Here is a 21,039-nt window from a genome sequence, read left to right on the forward strand (position 1 = left end):
GCTTGGCATCGATGAGGGGTACAGAAGTGGACAGAAAGACAACTTTTGTTTCATTCTTTTGTCCTTCAGAGACCTAGTAAGACCGTTACAATTGCAGTAAACCAAAGGTAGTATTGTACCTGAGTTTCACCTGAATGAATGAACGTTATTGCACATAAGTCCAGTATTGCACATTTGAAGCTTATTGTACATAACAGTGAGATGTGTGTTTTAGCAGTGCAGTATTTTTCATTTATTGTTCATTGCATTGATGGCTTTGGGAAAGAAGCTGTCCCTGAGTCTGTTTGTCCGGGTTTTGTGTGACCTGTACCGCCTGCCTGAGGGTAGCAGGTCAAACAGTTGGTTGCCAGGGTGGGATGCATATATGCAGCGGTATAGAACATGAATGGATGGGTCAATAAATGTGTCATCGATACCTTTTCTAACAATTGTATTTGATATTACAGAAAAGACAAATCAAACATGACAGGTTTTAAGTCCATATTTTATTGTACTTTTTAGTATACCTGCTTTGTATATGAATGTATCTCACTGAAGAGGGATGAGCATGGAACAGACGATATAAACATTCTCAAATAGACATCATTAACATTCGAGTCCTGCACCGTTAGTGTCTGCAGGGTTGAAAGTGCTTGGAACTCAAGTAAGCATCCGGGAGCATGTAAGGATGCTTTATTATATATGTGCATAGGACAGTGAGGTTTCTACTGTGCAGTTTTATACAATGATAGTGCTCGGCGACAAAACAGAACACATAGCGCAATAGGAATTAAGTGAGTTTACATGTTTCACATTTCAGAAGGGTACACTAGATGGATCACTTTGCATAGGTCTGGACCCTGCTCTGAACACAGGGATTTGGTTGTTGGAGAGAAAAAAAAAAAAAAAAAGACAAATCTCTACCATGTCGTAAATTAATGGCTCTTGTTTGAAGATTAAAGGCAAAAAAGTCACAGTTAAAATGCTCAGACTCCTTTCTCCTTTTGCTTTGAAGTACTATGGGAGTACATTTACAGTATTTTTGCAGACAGCATTGTATATGGCTTTATCAGGTGTAAAAGACCAGCTTGATGTGCCAAATATTCTGAGATACAGAGGAAAACAATAAAATGCACCAACATCATTTGAATGTGCAAGTAAACTCGAGCATAAACGGCTTTTTCTTCCGTTTCCTACAACTCATAGAAAACACTTGATGTGTTTAGAGTGGACTAAAATAGCCTTTTTAATGCTCTTAGTTTATAGAAAAGTAGCACATGTGTTTATATAACCCCTGATATTTGAATGCAAATCAATACCTATACACTACATGGTGTGTCGACAAGTAACATTATAGGTTAGCACCTGAAACTAAAACAGGAGTAGTGGCTTTGTGTGGTTTAAATCCCTTTAAATACGTGTAACATTTACTCTTATGTGGACTATGGTTATCATCAGCAACACAAGTCATATAAAAGGTGAGGGCAGTGGGCGTATGATATGAACATCTACAGGAAGTAAACTTACTCCTGTCAAAAGTCATTCACAGTTGCGGACATCTTTTCTCGAGGTTCAAACGCTACCAGTTAGAGATATGTCAGTAAATGTTGGGACAGTCTGCGTAGTTCCTGTCAAAGTATCCGCCGCCGTACAGCCAGTCCTTTTCTCCCGTGTGCGGGTTTGTTCCCAGTTGGAACCACCTGAAAGGGAATGCATAAAATACTTTATTCCATACCATCAAATATTGGTTATTTTGTTGTAGTTTTCCAAAACAATATAAGAAATTCTAAGGCATAAGAAATAATTAGATAATTAGATAATTAGATTTCATCATTTCAAACATGTTCTTAATGTGACAGAACTTTCAAATTTCGACGGGGCAATTATACCTGGTTGACCACTCCTCCTCATCCTTAGATCGCTCTCGACGTGCGACCCTCTGCTTCTCCTCAAGACGCTCTTTCTCTGCACTTGCCGTGTCTGCAAAAACACAGACATCAGACCGCAGAAGAAAAGCCATCAAAAATCATCCCAAAGATATAGACGCATGGTACCTATGTCTCCGTTCTCCATGGCTCGGATATCGGGCCTCTGCCGGCAGTCAGTTGGTGCCAATATTTGCACCATGCCTGGCTCCAGCTCGTTTAGTGTCATGGCAAAGCTGGTGAAGTTATACATCTGTATGAGAGTACACACAAATACACGTATATTGTATGAACGGATATTGTTCTCCGAGGAATGTAAAAAAAAAATGCACCGAGCAAGCCAACCTGTAATGAGTGAGCAGGTCGTGGTGATATCCTCCACAGTAAGGCACTTCCTGGTATCACAGTAACAGTCTCTAGAACTGCATTCTCATCTTCACAACTATGTTCCTGTACACACACATAAATACCGTATTTTCTGGAATATATAAGTCGCTCCGGAGTATAAGTCGCACAAGGTCAAAAATGCATAATTAGGTAGAAAAAAAGCCACATTTTTTTGCGGGTAATTTATTTTAGAAACTACTTGACCAAAACAGACATTACGTCCTCTTAGAAGGTAAGTTCTAATAATAAAATAATAGAGAACAGGCTGAATAGGTGTAAGATATGCTAACACAATGCTTATTCAGCTACACAAAAAATAAACATTTGTGTCCAGTGTTTATGTAACATAAACAGTTTTTTCATTTATAAGTCGCTCTGGAGTATAAGTCACAGGAACAGCCAACCTATAAAAAAAAAGTGCGACTTATAGTCCGGAAAATACGGAACCTAACACCGTCACATGTGGAAAACAGTGCTGGTTCCTATAGTAACCATACATATAATGTAAAATAGCTGGGTCACAGAACTAGCATTGCCACAAATTGGAACACATCTCTCAAGCAACGATGCATGTCATTGCAAGGCATTATGGGTTAGTGCTGGCAATGAAGTAATCGTTCACTATACACTTTGGACATAACCATAACATTACTAGATAACAGCTACAGATATCAAATTCAATGTTTTACCTTATCTGCTATTATTGTGGGAAAAAAAAGAAACATGAATTGACAGCATCAGAGCAATAAGACAATTGCCAGCCAATCACAGGGCACATATAGACAAACAACCATTCACACTCACATTCATACCTATGGACAATTTGGAGTCGCCAATTAACCTAGCATGTTTTTGGAATGTGGGAGGAAACCGGAGTACCCGGAGAAAACCGAGGCTGGAATTGAACCCTGGTCTCTTAGCTGTGAGACCTAGTCTGTGCGCTAACCACTGGACCGCCGTGCCGCATGTACATGTTATTGTTTAATCTAAATTGGTAGCAGAATGCAAAGATTTCAAACCGTATTCACCTGCTTCAGCTTCTTTGAGTCCGCACCCGCCTTCTTGTCAGACTTCTTGTGTGCTTCATAAACCTTGGGGTCCACGCTGTACATGCACTCGGTCCACTTTCCGTAGATCACACTCTGTTTCTTCTTACTGGTTCAACAAGAGGAGAGGACGCAAATAAGATGCGGGAAGACATTTTGTGCATAACCGACAAACGTGTTTTCATGTTACCTGCTGTCTTGTATGTGACCTTCCACTTTGTGCAGCTCTTTCCCAAACATGCCACACGGTTTGAAGTTCAACACGCACTTATCTCCCGTGCTGAATTCACGTTATAATGACAATGTCAGAAGTCTACAATTGTTTCAATCTTACAGCCAAATATCTGTCACCATACCTGTGGTTTACAATCTCTACTGTCCCGTATTGCTCGATCCAAAGCTTTCCTAAGATGACGTTATGCACGCAGCACATTGGGTTTGTCCATGTGTAGGCTTCTTTATGTCTGAAAGAAATTCACAGCATCTTGAAATGTTTTGGTTTTTTCTCCCATTTAATTAATTAACTCAAACATTTCATTCTGGGACCAAAGTCAGCAAATAACATTGAAAGCATCCTGCCATGCATACCACTGAGTTCTAACATTCAAAAACCAGTGACAATACAGCATGCAGGTGTGTATTAACAAAGTCTCACTTGAGTAACTCCAGCGTCATGGTGCCTTTGGGCTCAGCCTCGACACTTTTGCCCCAGAACTTGAGTTTTGGGTAAATGGATCCATGAAAAGCAAACTCTTGCTTCAGAGACTCGGCGTGGAAGGCACTGATGGGCGGATGGTGGCTCACCTGCTCTGAGATCAACCTGTAGTCATCGTCCTCTCTTAAAGAACAAACATTTCAATGGTCATTAAAGGGGAAGTGCAGTTTTTGGGGCGGGATTTTGTCCATCATTCACAATCCTTATGTGAAACATAAACACATATTTATTTCCCTTTTCTGTGCATTATAACACGAGAAAACGAGTATTTAATATCAGCTAGCTTGCAATGCTGTCATTGGGACACACCTATTTCGAATATGAAGACCTCTAAAAATCTATTTGATGTTCTTTCCATGCTGTGATCATGCATTAACATATACACTGATGATAATATGTAATAGTTGCAGTATATTGCCGTATTTTGATTATTTAAAACACTACTGAAACTTCTTTTCTTTGCTCATGCTAGTTCTGGCAACAACAACAGCAAAAACGCTTACGATGTCCGCTCTCCTTGGGATGGCTGTGTCTTCCAGCACAAGACGTGTTCTCCATTCCTCAGGTAAAAAATGCTGACCGCAAATTAGCATCTTGTTGAGTCTTTGTTCCGAAATGGAGAGCTAGGTATCCACTTTCGTTAGTCCGCGATATAAGAATAGTTTTTGATGTTAGCTGCTAATATCACTGTAGCTTGGTTAATATACAAGTCAGTTATATAAATGGAAGTTTTTTTGTGAGGGCTTTAGCGTCAAAATAGGTATTTCCCATGTCGCCCGTTGCTAGCTATCTCGTATAACTTGTTTACCAGAAAAGGGAAAGAAATGTGTTCATGTTTCACAGAAGGGTTGTGAATTATGTGCAAAATTCCCCCAAAAAACTGCAGTTCCCCTTTAACATGAACAAGATGCCTCTTTAAAAATGTGAAATGCAAACCTGTACCCAATACCTTATGAGTTCAAAAGTCTCCCCCAGTAAAGGATTAAACGGTTTTCCAGTCCTTTCCCATTGAGATGCTACAGCTGAAACAGCGAAGGCAGCAACAACCTGTTTAAAGAGAAACAAAAATATTGTACATAACAAGTACACATATATAGTATAGAATAGTATAGTATGTGTAGTATAGAGTATATGCCTACATTTTGTTTACATACCTTGGAATCCTACCTACGCTCTGTGTTCCGGTTCGGTTTGATGCATTTGTGTTACGTTTTGATACTTTTTCAATACAAACAAAATGACCTTACCTGTTTTAATTTGAATTTTATTGAAATTATCAACTTTTTTTCTCACATGACTGTGATTTACTTTTAGTGGTGCCACAAATTAGTAGTTTTGTTTGTGTTGTTAGTGCTGGAGTTCTGTAACTTGCACACTGCACATGTTACATCTAACGTAACGGCTCTATATTTTGGCCTGAAAGTGATAATACATATAGTAGAGTAATGTCAGGTGTTTTTCACGGTGTTAGCGTATAGAAAATGAATGGATGGATATTCACAAAAACAATACGCTCTCTTAAAACTAGAATGTTCTCCTTGACAGCAAGTATAGTGTTATACTGTTTTACAAAGCCACATCATTCCATGGTGTCATACCTGCATACGGTCTATAGAGTCAGACAAAGCACAGGCCTTGTGGATGAGGTGTGTGTGTTCCATGTACTCTGAGATTCTCTGGAGGAAGCTGAGTGGCTCATTAAACACAACAGGCATTGCTATTTTGGACAGCTCCTGCAGCAACATGAAATAAAAGAACATTAACAAACAAAAGCAAACTTCACAGTCTAAGTCGACTAAAATGTTTTGCTACGATGTCCCAAAAAGTAAAGCTGTAACGATTTCAGTAAAGCTCTTTTGGTTGCACTTTACCCTAACACCAGTGCTTCTCAAAGGCATTGTGAAATGTCAGGGGGGCATCAATATTAGTGCAGACCTGCCAACATGTCTTAATTTGTTGTACTGAGACATTTCATCATGCATATTTTCAATATGCTGGTATCCTTGTATCTAGCAGTAAGCCAAGTCTGTTTCACTGGCATCCGCCCAGGCTGCCCTTTGTCACCGATTCTGTTCATAATTGTCATGGACAGAATTTCTAGTCAGGTTCGGGGGCCTTAGGATCACATCTCTGCTATTTGTGAATAATGTGGTCCTGATGGCCTCTTTGACCTTCAGCGTATATACTGGGACGGTTTTCATCCGAGTGTGAAGCTTCTAGGATGATGCTCAGCACCTCCAAATCAGAGTCCATGGTTCTTAGTCGGAAAAGGGTGGAGTCCATACTGGACTACAGTTTTAGAGCACATGAGAGACAGCGTGTTGGCACTGGATTCTGGAAGAATGAATATTTTTGTCCTTTCACTTTTAAATGATCAGTTTTCAGGGCAGCACGGCGGTGGAGTGGTTACAGCGCAGACCTCACAGCTAGGAGACCAGGGTTCAATTCCAGCCTGTTCCAGCCAATTCTCCCCGTGCATGCATGGGTTTTCTCCGGGTACTCCGGTTTCCTCCCACATTCCAAAACATTCTAGGTTAATTAGTGACTCCAAATTGTCCATAGGTATGAATGTGAGTGTGAATGGTTGTTTGTCTATATGTGCCCTGTGATTGGCTGGCGACCAGTCCAGGGTGGTCCAGCACCCCCCGCGACCCTCGTGAGGAAAAGCGGTAGAAAATGAATGAATGAATGATCAGTTTTCTCGATCAACTTCTTACTTTTGACCAAGCCATGGTCGGCTATTCAAAGATTAGCCGCATCTGAAATGGATGGATGCCGTCATTTTCAGTGACGGCACCGCATTTGCTGTCACGTCGACTGTAATGTGATTACATGTTATTATATTTCTCCATTCACTTTAATTAGTCACATGTCTGTTTAGGGCTATCAATGTTTCTTTGTCTATATTGTCGAAATGTGCCCTGTGATTGGCTGGCGACCAGTCCAGGGTGTACCCCGCCTGAAGACAACTGGGATAGGCTCCAGTGAAGTGCTTTGGGTACCTTTTAAAAAGGTGCAACATAAATCTAATCTATTATTATTATCAGTATACATTAATTACACAAAAACGAATGACTGAATGGCTAAAAGCTTTACTATATGGTGCAAACTGTGAATTGTGTAACTCCCATTACTTTCTTCTATTTCTTATGTTATGATCTTTTCTTTTAACTCGTGTAAGACTCACCATGCCGATACATTTCTTCAGTATGCTCGTCACACTGAAATTGTTCCTGGCAATCATTTCAGCAGGCAGGGTTTTCCTGGTAAAAACAATTCAACCAAAAACAAGATCACACTATCGAATGTATTTCTATGTAAGTATGCATGTAATTAATGTATGCATGTAATTACAATTGGAATCAACTTCTCAAAAGGCCATGTGTGGTTCCTCACCTACGCTGCCACCCTGCATTCGACTCAGCAGTCGAGCCATCAGTCATCTGATCACTACTGTCAAACACCAGGGCATCCTTGAAACTCACTTCCAAGGAATCATCTGACTCGAGCCCTGAGGAGGATGAGAGCAGCAGAGGAAATGCCTTTTCATTCTTTCACAAGGAGCGATTTTGATTCACTAACCAACATAGAACTGCACCGTAATTCAAGCAAATCACAGACTTGTGTAACAAAGTTATATATATATCGCTATATATTCGATTTATGAGTTATGGGGCGTGAATCACATCTGTAAAGAATCGGAATTGTGCTGTTCACACTGACATGTAAAGTCAGCAAAAATCGGAATTGACCTACAGTGTGAACATAGCCTAGCCTCGGTTCCAGCGTTCTTCCAGTGTTAGGTTCGAGTGGCTCAAACAGGAACAGGAAGTGGAAAGGAGAATCGATTTATGGCAAGGAGCAGATCTGATCCTTTTTTCCACTTAGTTAATAAATCTGTGCAGATAAAGTTAAAGTAATAGTTGCACAATAAATGCCACGTTACCTGTTTTTTTTCTTTTTTTTGTAGCTAGCCACAGCAGGATAAGTGAACGAGTTAACAAAGAAGAACCGCGAGTCCCGTTTCAGATAAGAAAAAACTATCGGGTTTTGAACGACTCGTTAAACTCGACCATCACTACTTCCAAACATTAAAATGCAGTGTGTAGACTACTGCAAACTAGAACAACAACAATACACAATTGTTAAATACATATGTCCATTACATAACTGTCAAACTAAACGAGCGTTGTTATTTTTAATGGAAGGCAGGGTGAAGTATCGGGTGTCTTTAACATAATGCTTTAACAGCTGTCAGCCTGTCTCACCTGTCTCGGCGTCGTAAAACTCCTCCTCGCTGTTCATCGTGAGTCGAGACAGCAGCAGTGTTACTTAGAATTCATGTTTAAGGTAACGGTCGTCCCTCCTGCCGTCACTCCTTCGGAACATCACAGACAGCGAAACACACAACCTGAAAAACATACAGACGGCTTGTTACAGCGAGCAGGTAACAGCTGTCCCAATAACACGCCATGTTTAAACATCAACTGGCTGTGCGGCTAGCTCAAGTATCAAGTCAGGAACAATACTGTGTTAAAACGTCCACCGGAGACATTAGCTAACTTTAGAAAAACACTCCCTGTCAAGGAAATTGTGGACTTGATACTAGTGTGTATGTAAATATAGTTTCATGAAATATACCTACGAATAGATGTCAAATTACTGAGCTGGTAACATAAACAATCGAAGACTGTTCAATCTTCGGAGATGAGCGGAAGTAGGTGGCAAGGACATAATGATTGACGTCTGCATCAGCCAATCATAGCGCAAAGATTGACACTTTGCCATTAGTTATTGTAACTGTGAAATATTGATGTTAAATTTACAATAAATCAGATAATTCGAGTGGAAATTAATGTACATTTGCTTTTTACATATTGAATGTACAAATCTAATCTACAAAATTTCTACAAATTTCCCCACTGAGGGACGAATAAAGGCATATCTTAATGGCCAATGTGACTTCTGTGGGAAATGTTATCGTTTTTAAATGAAAATTTGACTCAGATTTTCGTTTTCCAAAAACAAGTTACATTTATTTAGTGGCCCAATAATTATTTTCAATCAATTTAGTTCCCTGTCACAAAGTTATGAATTGTATTGAATGTATTGCTAACCGGATATACAATTTAATAATAATAATAATAATTTTTATAACTGAGCTGAGCATGTTTTAGTAGGCAGCGCAATGTGTAATGTAATACAAATAAAAGTTGTAGTTTCAGTTTGATATTAAGACTTCAAAATCCCCTGTACAATCGCTATAATTGAGTAAAATGTGTTTTACTTTGAAATAACTAACCGGAAACGATTTGGACCGATTTTTTCCCCTCGCACTATGGCATGTAATATGACAACGTTCTAGCCTTGATGAAGAGTAGTCGTCCGTGTCGCTCTGCCAAGCCAAGTGAGATTTCCATCCACGTATTTAATCATCATGTTAGCCCTGAAGTGAAGAAAGTGTTTTTTTGTTGTTGTTAAAAGCTGAAGAAGATAATTGGCCATGATGAACAAGGAAAGAGACAAGTGCGTAGAAAGTGCACCCCGGAGCCAGAAAGCATCCAAGGTGTCCTCCTCCCGGCAGGAAACCATCCAAAAGAGGAAAAAAGAGGAAAACAGCCACAATTGCAGTCAAACAAAGGGTATATCGACAGGTATCCGTGGTGTTGCTAAAGAGGGGAAAACTCCTGCAAGACGTCCGGGAAGCCTGTCAACAAGTGCGGCGACAGAGTGCCCGAGGAGCCCTGCTGCTCAAAGAAAACTCTCGGATGCCAGTAACGCCTCCGAGGACCTGAGCAAAGACTCCGGGTGCCTGTCGGGGAAACTCTCCTCCGACAGCAGCTCGGAAATATCCGATTCCGAGGGCAACAAGCGCGACTCTCCCATCAGCGACAAAGAATTAAACTGGACAGACGGAAGAGCTTACAGGAGCCCGACTACTGACGGCAAAGACAGCGGGAAGGTGTGCGTCAGACCAGCGGGGACCACTTGCTGTCCACCCACGGATACTCCTGGTCCTGGAGGGGCGATGACTTTGTACAACTCTTCGGGGGCGTTTATGCATCTAATGATGGCAGAGACGACGGACGACCTGGTCAAAGAAGTAGACGATTTGAGGTCAGAGAACGAATATCTGAGAGTAAGTAACTTTAAGTTTCATTACAATAAAAGTATCTTTTATATTGTGCGTAAAATATCTAAATGTCAGTCTTTGTTGAAGGGTGAGATTTTTTTTTAATTAGTACAATTGAAGTTGGTCTATACAGAAATGCTTATTTTTTATATTATAACTAGGACTCAGCTGATTAACTTTATTGTAAGAAATGGCAAAATTGGCTATTAGAAACCCTTTCATGGGAATATAGTATTAATGTTTTTATTTGTTATTCAGAATCAGAATGCCCTTTATCGTCATTTTACAAATAGTAGAATGAAATTGCAAGACAGTGTGACAGTACACAATATAGAAATTAGATATAAGGAGAATAAATAAAGAATAAATAGAACAATTAGAACAATAAATAATAAATAACAAAGGGTCAACATTGTAGAGGACGACTGGTTGCCTCGATTACATGGTTACATCTTGTTGAGGGAGATGATGGCTCGAGGAAAGAAACAGTTTTTTAGGGTTAGGGTTAGGGTTTGTCCGTGCCCTGATACATCTGTATCGCCTCCCAGAAGGTTGTCGCTGAAACAGAGTGAGAAGAGTCCTGGATATTACAAAATATTATCAATAAACTGTATCTTGGCCATATCTTGGATTGTTTGGTTTTGTACAGCGGGCATAATGGTAACATGTACTAGTATTTAGTAGTACAGTATAAGTGAGTATGTGCATAGTGTCAAGGGGGTGGCAGGGAGGTGGGAATTTCTGCTCTGGACTTTAATACTTCCTCCCATAGTCTAAAAAAATATATATAGTATATGACACTCAGTGAGGACTATTATTGTAGGTGCCAATAATTGTGCATGGTTGCTTTAATGTGTGAGTCATGTGACTGGCTGGTGTCCAGTCCAGGGGTATACCCCGCTCCTCCCCACCTAAATCAGCTGCTGTTTGGTGTCCGTGCCAGGATGAGGTGGAGGAGTTACGCTGTGAGATGCTGGAAATGCGTGACATGTTCCAGGAGGAGGAGACCTGTCAGCTGCAGGACCTGCGACAGAAGCTGGACCAGGCCAACAAGACCTGCCGCATCTTACAGTACCGCCTTCGTAAGGCCGAACGCCGAAGCATACGAGTGGCCCAAACCGGGCAGGTTGACGGGGAACTGGTCAGGACCCTAGAGCATGATATCAAGGTCAGTTTTCTCACCCACATATGTACTTCTTCTGTTAGCATTGAATATTCTGTAATTGGCTTTGGCTTCCAGGTTGCAAAGAGTGTGTCCCTGCGACTGTACACCGAGCTGGAGGCGGTGCAGAAGAAAAACAGCCAGTTGGAGTGGGAGAACGAGATGCTACGAGAGAGGACGCAGGAGCTGGAGGTGGCCAAGCACGTGTTGCAGGCTGAGTTGGAAAAAGTCAGAGAAGTGCAAATTTCTGCAGAACTAAATGTGATAAATCAAAAATACTATGTGGCGGCACGGTGGTCTAGGGGTTAGCGCGCAGACCTCACAGCTAGGAGACCAGGGTTCAATGCCACCCTCGGGCATCTCTGTGTGGAGTTTGCATGTTCTCCCCGTGCATGCGTGGGTTTTCTCCGGGTACTCCGGTTTCCTCCCACATTCCAAAAACATGCTAGGCGACTATTTGGCGACTCCAAATTGTCCATAGGTATGAATGTGAGTGTGAATGGTTGTTTGTCTATATGTGCCCTGTGATTGGCTGGCGACCAGTCTAGGGTGTACCCCGCCTTACGCCCGAAGATGGGATAGGCTCCAGCACCCCCCGCGACCCTCGTGAGGAAAAGCGGTAGAAAATGAATGAATGAATGAAAAATACTATGTCATCCGGAACCGCCCCGTGTCCTACGCATGACGCCTCACAGCTGCGCCCATCCCAGCCAGCTGTCCACCTCCTCCAAAGGATGTCAAACGATACCCTGATATAAGCGGCGGGCAGGGGCAGCAGCTGCGTGGTGCCTGCGTGGGGTGCAGCCGCCCGGTATGCAGGAGTTTAAACTCAGAGCACAGCTGACATCCTCCGCTGAGGAGACACAGAAAAAGGGAGTAGTGGGTGCAAAGCAAGTGAGAGATTACCAAAATAGACCCTAGCTTTTCTGCTTCAATTTAAGCTGGGCTAAATCTGGATCAGCATGTATTATGGCATCCAGCAAGGCGATTGTTGGCATGCCGACGGAGTGACCTACAGCCATGAGTCGATGTGTTTTTATTGTACTTCCAGCACCCTCATAGTGTCGCTTTCCAGTTTTCTTTTGTCCTTGTGGTCAGCCGCAATGGTGCGGTGCGGTGGCACGTGTTTACTTTTTAATCCAGGATTTTGTGCTCTGCCGTGAGCTCAGTCTTGTCCTTTCATTGGAGACAGCTGCTAGTTTGATCCGAACAGGGAAAATCCACTTAAGTTACCTCATCTAGGAGCCCAAAACACGGCTTGGCGACTCTCATGCTGCACCTGGAATGTGCCCGTTTGTGTGCCGTCATAGTGAGCTGTGAAATAAACTTTCAGTTCAATTTTAAACTTTAGAAACAACAACAAAATCTTAATAACAAATCATCACATGAAAATAACAGTACACTGATTTCTGACTCTTAAAGGCGACCAAGGTTCTATTTCCTGTTAATGATGACTGACATTAACACACTTTGACTATCGTCTACTCGGGGAGACCAAGGTGAGAGGGCAGAGTGACCAAAGGACACCAAAGAGTCTGTCGCTAGGCGACAGATTCCTCCCATTCTCAGACTTCAAAATAAAGTCACTCATTGTCAAGTCAAGTCAAATTTATTTGTATAGCCCTTAATCACAAGACTGTCAAAAGGCTTTATGAGCTGGCAAGGAGACGAGGGTTCAATTCCATCCTCGGCCATCTCTGTGTGGAGTTTGCATGTTCTCCCCGTGCATGCGTGGGTTTTCTCCGGGTACTCCGGTTTCCTCCCACATTCCAAAAACATGCTAGGTTAATTGGTGACTCCAAATTGTCCATAGGTATGAATGTGAGTGTGAATGGTTGTTTGTCTATATGTGCCCTGTGATTGGCTGGCGACCAGTCCGCCTCTCGCCCGAAGACATCTGGGATAGGCTCCAGCACCCCCGTGACCCTCGTGAGGATAAGTGGTTGAAAATGAATGAATGAACAATAAATGACATACCCTAATCTGAGCCCCAAATCCGGGCAAGGAAAAACTAAAAAACTCAAAACCTCGGGTCTTGGGATGATCATCAGCCAAAGCGGGGCCGTCCGTGGCATTGCCTCATCCGCTTATCCTCACAAGGGTTGCAAGCATGCTGGAGCCTATGCCAGCCGTCTTTGGGCAAGAGGCGGGGTACACCCTGGACTAGTGGCCAGCCAATCACAGGGCACATATAGACAAACAACCAATCACACTCACATTCATACCTATGGACAATTTGGAGTCGCCATATTTGTCGATGTCGCTTTATACTACATAAAGAGTTGTTTAACCCCCCCCCCCATAACCGTTAAAGACCGCATACCCGTTCTGACAGGCTCACTAATCACCTCTGCCCCAACTTGTTCAAGTCTTTGGGTTGCCAGGCAAATCACAGGGCACATATAGACAAACAACCATTCACACTCACATTCATACCTATGGACAATTTGGAGTCGCTAATTAACCTAGCATGTTTTTGGAATGTGGGAGGAAACCGGAGTACCCGGAGAAAACCCACGCATGCACGGGGAGAACATGCAAACTCCACACAGAGATGGCCGAGGGTGGAATTGAACCCTGGTCATCCTAGCTGTGAGGTCTGCGCGCTAACCACTAGACCGCCGTGCCGCCCCTTTATGGAAATGAATTTTTCCTGTTCCAGTGTTGTTTTGATGTAACACTTTTTTCTTTTCATTTCTCAGAGCTGTTTGAAGAAGAGAAGCATCAGATCAGCAGCAAATAAAGCGGAGAGGAGGCTCTCTCAGCAGATTGAGGTTTGCTTTCTTGTCTTGTTCAAGTATGGCTGCATATGAGCACATGACTACATGAGTACATGAGTACATGACTACATGAGTACATGAGTATATTCCAATAACCTAACAGCAAGTAATTGTTCCTTCACCACAGGACGACAATGACCTCAAGTGCCAACTCCACTTTGCCAAAGAAGAATTGGCTCTCATGTGCAAGAAGCTCACCAAGTTGGTATCGGAGAGCGAGGTCATGCACGAGCAGCTGTCCAGGTACCATTCCCTGTACGGTGACATTGATGCCGCCCAGTCACCCGAGGGCAAACAAAGGTCCTCCCATGCCAGGGAAGCGGAGGTCAAAGTTCACTTGAAACTTGTGGAAGAGGAAGCCATGCTCCTGAGTCGGCGCATCGTAGAGCTGGAGGTGGAGAACCGTGGGCTGCGTGCAGAAATGAACGACCTCAGAGAGAAAGAAGGAGGCGCGGACGAGGAGGGGAATCGGAACGTTTCAGAGGAACATCTGTCTCCGTCCACATTGAGGAAGAACAGAAAACAAAGATGTCAGAGACTGAAAATTGCCGTGCGTGAAATGGAAGAGGATGAAAAGGCAGCTCAGAGTTTAGTGGAGAAATCTTCACTCACTGAAGGGCAGATTCCTTCTTGTCACGTCACAAGAGAAGGTCCCGTAGGTGGCGAGTGGGATCCGTCAGAGAACGCAAGCAACCAAACATCTGACAACAACCAGAAAGGAATTACCGTAAATGATTTTACCGCTCTTGTAGCTCTCAGAGATCACGCACTTGTGGTTAGTTCAACAATCCAGTTCATGGCATCTCCATCCAAACCTGGACATTACTCATCTTCTTCCGGTATATTTAACTCAAATGGAAAAACACAGACGTTATTCTTCCCAGGGTCTTTAAATGAGGCGCTAGAACTACTCCAGGCCATGCTGCAAGCTTTTATCATAAGGATGGAGGTGCTTCTAACTGACCAAAATTATCCCCACAAGGAAAGTCGGGTCTGGGATTGCAATCAAGACATGTTAAGTCAAGGTCTCCTAAAGTCGGAAAAAGATCAGAAATGTGTTCATGAGAACGTGGAGACTGAGAGACCGGAAGAAAGGTCATCTAAATCTGACCTGGTCTACAACTGCAGGGAGCCGAAGATGCAATTGTCCTTGCAGATTCTGTGGATTCTCCACCAGTGGTGTCAAGAAGGGAACGAGGTAATTGAAGGTCCAAAACGTGTTTCGCACACTTTCACCATTAAATGTTTCCAGTATAAGCTAAAGCTCTGCCATTTTGTTGATTCAGGCTAAAGTCAAAACCTTATCTATGTTGCGGGTTTTGTTGCAAAGCCTTGGTGCTGAGCTCCAGGAGGAAACGCTTGACAGCAAGACCGCCAGTGTGGTCCACAACAAGGCAGCAGCTGAGGTGAGAATGTTCTTCACTTTTCAGACTGTAGAATAATACAGCAGGAGGTCCCGTTGATGATCTGTCTGTCTGTCTGGCTGGAAGCCTTCTTAACAGTTCAACAGGCACCACCAAGGGACTCCTGCCAGAGTATTGGGGCTAAGCTCATGTAGTGGCTGCGGCCAAAAAGGCCAGCGGAGTTCAGAGACAATCTGCTGTATGAAAACGGACTGAAAACATCCTCCTGATGTTCAGAACTACATCTTTAGTTTTAGAGACACGCTATTTTGAATGTGTATAAGTGTGCTGCTTGTGCTTTGCGTGTTCTCCCCGTGCATGCGTGGGTTTCCTCCCACATTCCAAAAACATCCTCGGTTAATTGCCAAGTTCCACTTCACCAAACTGCACTTTTTTCTATTATTTAATTTGGAAAATGCAATATAGATGAATATTAATAATAACCTGTTAGCCTGATGTTGTGATTAATAAGTATTTTCCTCCCACATTCCAAAAACATGCTAGGTTAATTGGCGACTCCAAATTGCACAATGTTGGAGTGGTTAGCATGCCGGCCACACAATTAGGAGACCGAGGTTCGATTCCACCCTCGGCCATCTCTGTGCGGAGTTTGCATGTTCTCCCCGTGCATGCGTGCGTTTTCTCCGTGTACTCCGGGTTTCCTCCCACATTCCAAAAACATCCTCGGTTAATTGCCAAGTTCCACTTCACCAAACTGCAAACTAAACTTTTTTCTATTGTTTAAATTGGATAATGCAATATAGATGAATATTAATAATAACCTGTTAGCCTGATGTTGTGATTAATAAGTATTTTCTTCCCACATTCCAAAAACATGCTAGGTTAATTAGCGAAATTGTCCATAGGTATGAATGAGTGTGAATGGTTGTTTGGCTATATGTGCCCTGTGATTGGCTGGCAACCACTCCAGGGTGTACCACGCCTCTCGCCACAAGACAGCTGGGATAGGCTCCAGCATGCCCGCCAAAATGAATGGATGGTACCAGTCATGACGAACTAGCTCTCTCAGCTCAGCCTCATTTCTGGAAATGACATCATCAGCAGAGTAAACATCATTCATCAAAATAGCAGGCATCACAAAATGTTGCGTTGCTGCTGGATGTTCATAAAATCCGAGTGATACTGTTAAGTTTGTTTTCTTTTCCAAAAGACAACAGTGGACAAAACAAGGGCAGAGAATAAGAAACAGACGGACGCCCACCTCGAGTTCTGTTCTTTGCAGTGATCATTTCACTGATGACTGCTTTGAAGGAACACTTTTACAAGAAGCATTTGGCTTGAACGTACAGTGTAAACGCATATTGAAAAAGGATGATATTTTGCCGGGACACAGAAAAAAATAAGACGGCGAAGAATGACTACTTCGTCATAGTTGGCACAAGAGAATAAGTCATGTCTTGCTTAGTATCGAAATCAAATGATGTACACCAGAATTACAAAGAATATATAATATTATTATTGAAGTTATTATTGAAAGTTGATAAATCATGTCAGCGAACTTTTAAGCCCTGATTTGCCATTGGCATTTGTTTTGTTGTGAAGACTATTATGCATCACTTTTTGGGACGCTTCTATTTTATTTTGACACCTGGTGTTACTAAATATGCTGCATTTGCATGTTTAGTAAAAATGTATTTTTCCTCTCCATCCTCAGTGTGCTGTCAGTGGTATTGTCAACGATGAAAGACCCTCGGATGCTGACAGGTTAGTGATTTGTACATTTCCATCTTGTCCATGACGTTTGTGAGGTGGAATGTCATCGGTTTTTCCACTTGTGTTTCCAGAATGTCCAGTTCAATCAGGGATCGACTTAAGCGCCAGCTTTCTCCACATTCATACAAGAGGAAGGACTGGTGTTATCTGAGCCAGCAGGCCGCCCAACTAGACCGGGAGGACCCTGTTAAGACGTGGGACCATCTAATCATGCCGCTTAGCTTCCCTGATCTTAACTTTGAGCGGATGTCCATGGAGAGGAGCCACACGGCTCCAGAGAAGTCAACCCTTCGTATTTACTTCAGCCCCCCTTCGAAGCGAAGAGTCCAGATGGCTCAGCTGAAGCAAAGCCCGGAAAGTGACAGAGAATCTGTCGACACGCAGTCGCCCTGGTGCACGCCGCCGACCTCCTTTTCCACGCTGTGTGTCGGCTCTTCAGCGAACCTGAGTGACGACATGAAAGAGATGGCGGCAAGCTGGAGGCACAGCAGCTCAGAGGTGAACAGAGCAAGAGTAGTGGGTGAGGGTGGAGTAGATGTGGCCTGCTCTGGTACACACACTCTCACGAGGCCGCAGATGGTGAGTGTCGGCCTGCAGACCGAAGGACTGGGCCCCACCACTGTGGGGAACAGTCCCTCACGGGCGGTCAACTCCTCTTTGTTGTCTCCTCGCAGTCGTCATATCTCCACCTCACTGGACAGACTAACAAGCAAAACCGAAAGACCCAAATTTTCTACCTCGTCCCCTAAATTATACCGAAGTCAGTCTTGTGCATCGTCAGGGGTGCCATCCTCCAATTTGAGCCCGTCGCCTGCATCTGCCTCACGGGATCGAATGTCAAATGGATTTCATCAGAGACACTCTGGTCTTGTGTTGACCCGCCAAACAAGTCCCAGAGCCGCTGCAGGACAGAACCGCAGTGAGTCTCCAGGTCAGAACCTCAAGCCGCCCAACAAATCTGCCGGGGGTCTGGTCACCGAGTTCCTCCGCAGGGTGAGCGGCCGGACGGACAAAACGGTACCTCCGTCGGGGCAGAAGATGAAAAGCAACCTGGAGCGTGTTCCCGTGAGGACGTCAACGACCTCGCTATCGAGGAGCGACAGCGTAACGAGGATCGTCAACCACAGGTTCATGAAGCAGAGGGAGGAGGTCAGCGGAGCACAGCGGGAGGAGAAAAGGAGCACTGGGAGTAACAGTGCAACACACAGCCTGAGCTCCATCATGGCAGATGTAAGTGGGAGGAGCCTGTTTGAATTAACAGTTGATTAATCAGCAATTGAGTAAACATGGAACACAGTACAGTAAACCTCAGATATATCGGATTCAATTGTTCCCACTGGTTTTGTCCGATATAAGCGAAATCCGTTATATGCGTATACCGGAAAATGTCCGTTTTACGCATGTATCGGATTTATATCCGGTATATGCGTAAATCGGATTTTATCCGTTATAAAAAGGCACTTCCTTGACTATGTTTCCAATGTACCTGGACGCGCAGGCAACGCTGCAAACGCTGCAAATGACGTCGTATAGCGGCCTGTCACGATTCGGCGAATCGGAGCGCCACGATGCGGCCATCCGATATATGCGAGGGAAATTTAATGGAAATGCATTGGAACGGGACTGGAGATTTTGTCCGAAATAGGCGAAATCCGTTATAAAAAATCCGATATATGCAATGAATTTTTATTGGAAATGCATTACAGAAAAATCGGTTCTTTTTTATCTGTCCGTTGTGAGCGAATTTCCGATATATCCGAGGTTTACTGTACATGTCTTTTTAATCCATGTTTTCTTTGTGTCGCCAACCAGGATTACCAGGACTGCAGCTCCAGCAGCACCCTGACCTTCTGCTTTGCTCGTCCATTTCGTTCTACGGCGAGACAAACGTCCAATCAGAGCAAAGTCCTTCGATACAGATACCAGAATGCAGCGAGCGCGGCTGCCGAATCGAACTGTCAGTGAAGGACGCTCAGCCGCTGATCTCGCCAATAGAAATGTCTTCACAGACAGGATGTAGACTTTATGTGTGTTTAGGTTCACTTTGTTTTATTTTCTGTACGCCGCAATTCATCTTTGTCATCGGTTTTCTACTTCCTGAAAGTTTAAGAACCCCTTGTTTTTTTCTGTATTCATTTGAGCATCCATAAATTCATGTCTTAATACACCGTTTTAGTCTTTAGCTGCTACTCAGCTTCTTAATCTTCTCTTTGACTTTTAATATCTGATCACTTGGACACCGAGAAGCTGCTTTTCTTGGGTGGCTCCCACAATGCAGCTGTGAAAAACCTGATTGGTGATTGAGTTTTTGCTTCTCAGTCTGCCAGACGTCCAGGCGACCTTTTGATGCTTTATTTAAAAAAAATTCACAATTTAAAAAATCCATAATTTATATACACACACAACATATGTAATGTACATGATTTGTCTATTCTGGTAAACTAACTGTTCCTACCTCAAGCAGGTTACTGCTGACCTTATAACATACTATGAATTGATCTATTGTTTTGGTTGCTTTGTATGCATATTTATTAACATTTACACAAAGTTTAGCATTTATATGTGACTGTGACTTTTATATAGTCTTTTAGAGTGAAATTTCTTCAACTGTCTTCACTGTACTTTGCGCATTATCATCTTGTTGTGACACATGTTAAAAAAGAAAAAGTAAGTGCTAAGTAGTTAACGAGATAAGACATGAGCTCAGCATTACTGTATATCCCTTCCTCGGCAAGATTTAAAAGTGTATATTTCACTATCTCTCAGTTCATTTGTTTCTCTGGGTGAAATTAATGAGCTGAAATTAATGGAAAGTCAGTGGTGATGATTAATTACATTCTAACTGTAGTCTACATGTATTAAAAATGCCGTTATTGAAATAAATGTTGCATCGTGAAAATACTTACAATCAAATATCCATCTTAGTACTTACGTCATCAGACTGTGTTTGTGAACATTCATTCATTCATTGATGAACGTGAAATATCCGCCAAACTGTTGCTCCAGCCAGAAACAGCGCCCTCTCGCCGGGAAAGGTGCATTAATTTCGGACACACTGTGCGTCCACACGGCGCCTTCACCGCAACCAAACAATTCGCTATTTATTCATTTATCATCAACTCCCATACTCACTATATTAGAAAAGGGGATTCGTTCATAGTTTGAGCGTCTATAGGAGTTAACAACTCAATACAAAGGGTCGAAAAATTAGCATAAAATGTCCCTTTTAACTCTGGAATCCTTGGTTAGAATGTCGCGAGAGAAGCCTGCAGTACTGTAGCAGTACTACCTCCGGCTGCCAGGGGGCACTATACACTGCTGAGGCTGCTCTTTTAGGAAGTTCATTGACGTAATTTCCGGTTGTGCTGCTTTTTTTTTTTAATATGGCGACTGTTTAGGACATATACAAACATTTCGATATGGATTCTGTTTTTACAAGATTTAATTCTTATAACTTCGATGCGGATCAAAGGTTTTTAAATGGCCTGCAGACATTACACGGCGGCTCGAGGGAAGGAAGTCAACTACTGGAAGCAAAACTCTTCTTTTTTAATAGGTAAGAGTATGGCGTCAGTGATATGACTAAAGTCGAGAGGCTCAATAAATACATCAACGAGCAAACATAACAATGTTTGGATTTATGCAGTTGAAATGAAACGCCATATTCTGTTCGCATGCTGAGCAAGTTTTAATCTCCGTAGGGTTTTATACTGCAAGCACACTGGATTGTTTGACGTAAAGGATGACAACTAATGTCAATTGACAGTAGGAAGTG

General features: G+C 42.8%; 2 protein-coding genes across 6 annotated transcripts; one reads left to right on the forward strand and one right to left on the reverse strand.

The window, feature by feature from the left end:
• The first annotated feature begins 4 nt into the window (after nt 1-4).
• Nucleotides 5-20,434, forward strand: LOC131104323 (uncharacterized). Of its 3 annotated transcripts, XM_058051375.1 has the most exons (11): nt 5-107; nt 4,525-4,617; nt 9,537-10,191; nt 11,129-11,353; nt 11,426-11,575; nt 14,050-14,121; nt 14,255-15,325; nt 15,414-15,533; nt 17,206-17,255; nt 17,336-18,494; nt 19,077-20,434. In XM_058051375.1, the coding sequence occupies exons 3-11, from the start codon at nt 9,556-9,558 to the stop codon at nt 19,227-19,229; spliced, it is 3,636 nt and encodes a 1,211-aa protein (XP_057907358.1). In that variant the 5' UTR covers nt 5-107; nt 4,525-4,617; nt 9,537-9,555; the 3' UTR covers nt 19,230-20,434. The 3 variants fall into 3 exon arrangements, with proteins under 3 accessions (XP_057907358.1, XP_057907357.1, XP_057907356.1); XM_058051374.1 differs by lacking the exons at nt 5-107; nt 4,525-4,617 and adding an exon at nt 8,043-8,499; XM_058051373.1 differs by lacking the exons at nt 5-107; nt 4,525-4,617 and having other exon boundaries at nt 9,354-10,191; nt 19,077-20,433.
• LOC131104329 (oxysterol-binding protein-related protein 2-like) lies at nt 467-9,925 on the reverse strand. 3 transcript variants are annotated; one of them, XM_058051385.1, is made up of 14 exons: nt 9,419-9,925; nt 8,321-8,463; nt 7,449-7,563; nt 7,240-7,315; nt 5,651-5,785; nt 5,002-5,099; nt 3,993-4,175; nt 3,694-3,801; nt 3,528-3,617; nt 3,320-3,446; nt 2,250-2,354; nt 2,034-2,157; nt 1,869-1,959; nt 467-1,679 (listed from the first exon to the last, which is right to left on the reverse strand). In XM_058051385.1, the coding sequence occupies exons 2-14, from the start codon at nt 8,355-8,357 to the stop codon at nt 1,577-1,579; spliced, it is 1,392 nt and encodes a 463-aa protein (XP_057907368.1). In that variant the 5' UTR covers nt 8,358-8,463; nt 9,419-9,925; the 3' UTR covers nt 467-1,576. The 3 variants fall into 3 exon arrangements, with proteins under 3 accessions (XP_057907368.1, XP_057907366.1, XP_057907367.1); XM_058051383.1 differs by lacking the exon at nt 9,419-9,925 and adding an exon at nt 8,694-8,816; XM_058051384.1 differs by lacking the exon at nt 9,419-9,925 and adding an exon at nt 8,698-8,801.
• Nucleotides 20,435-21,039: the final 605 nt, after the last annotated feature.

Source organism: Doryrhamphus excisus, chromosome 16 (genome assembly GCF_030265055.1).
Source record: "Doryrhamphus excisus isolate RoL2022-K1 chromosome 16, RoL_Dexc_1.0, whole genome shotgun sequence".
In the NCBI taxonomy this organism is placed as follows: Eukaryota; Metazoa; Chordata; class Actinopteri; order Syngnathiformes; family Syngnathidae; genus Doryrhamphus; species Doryrhamphus excisus.

Coding starts and splice junctions, on each gene's coding strand:
- LOC131104323 (XM_058051375.1), top strand. CDS start 9,556: ATGATGAACAAGGAAAGAGACAAGTGCGTAGAAAGTGCACCCCGGAGC. Junction 15,326..15,413: donor GGTGTCAAGAAGGGAACGAG/GTAATTGAAGGT, acceptor TTGTTGATTCAG/GCTAAAGTCAAAACCTTATC. Junction 18,495..19,076: donor TGAGCTCCATCATGGCAGAT/GTAAGTGGGAGG, acceptor GTCGCCAACCAG/GATTACCAGGACTGCAGCTC.
- LOC131104329 (XM_058051385.1), bottom strand. CDS start 8,357: ATGAACAGCGAGGAGGAGTTTTACGACGCCGAGACAG. Junction 5,786..7,239: donor TGAAGAAATGTATCGGCATG/GTGAGTCTTACA, acceptor ATGTTGCTGCAG/GAGCTGTCCAAAATAGCAAT. Junction 5,100..5,650: donor ACTCTATAGACCGTATGCAG/GTATGACACCAT, acceptor CTCTTTAAACAG/GTTGTTGCTGCCTTCGCTGT.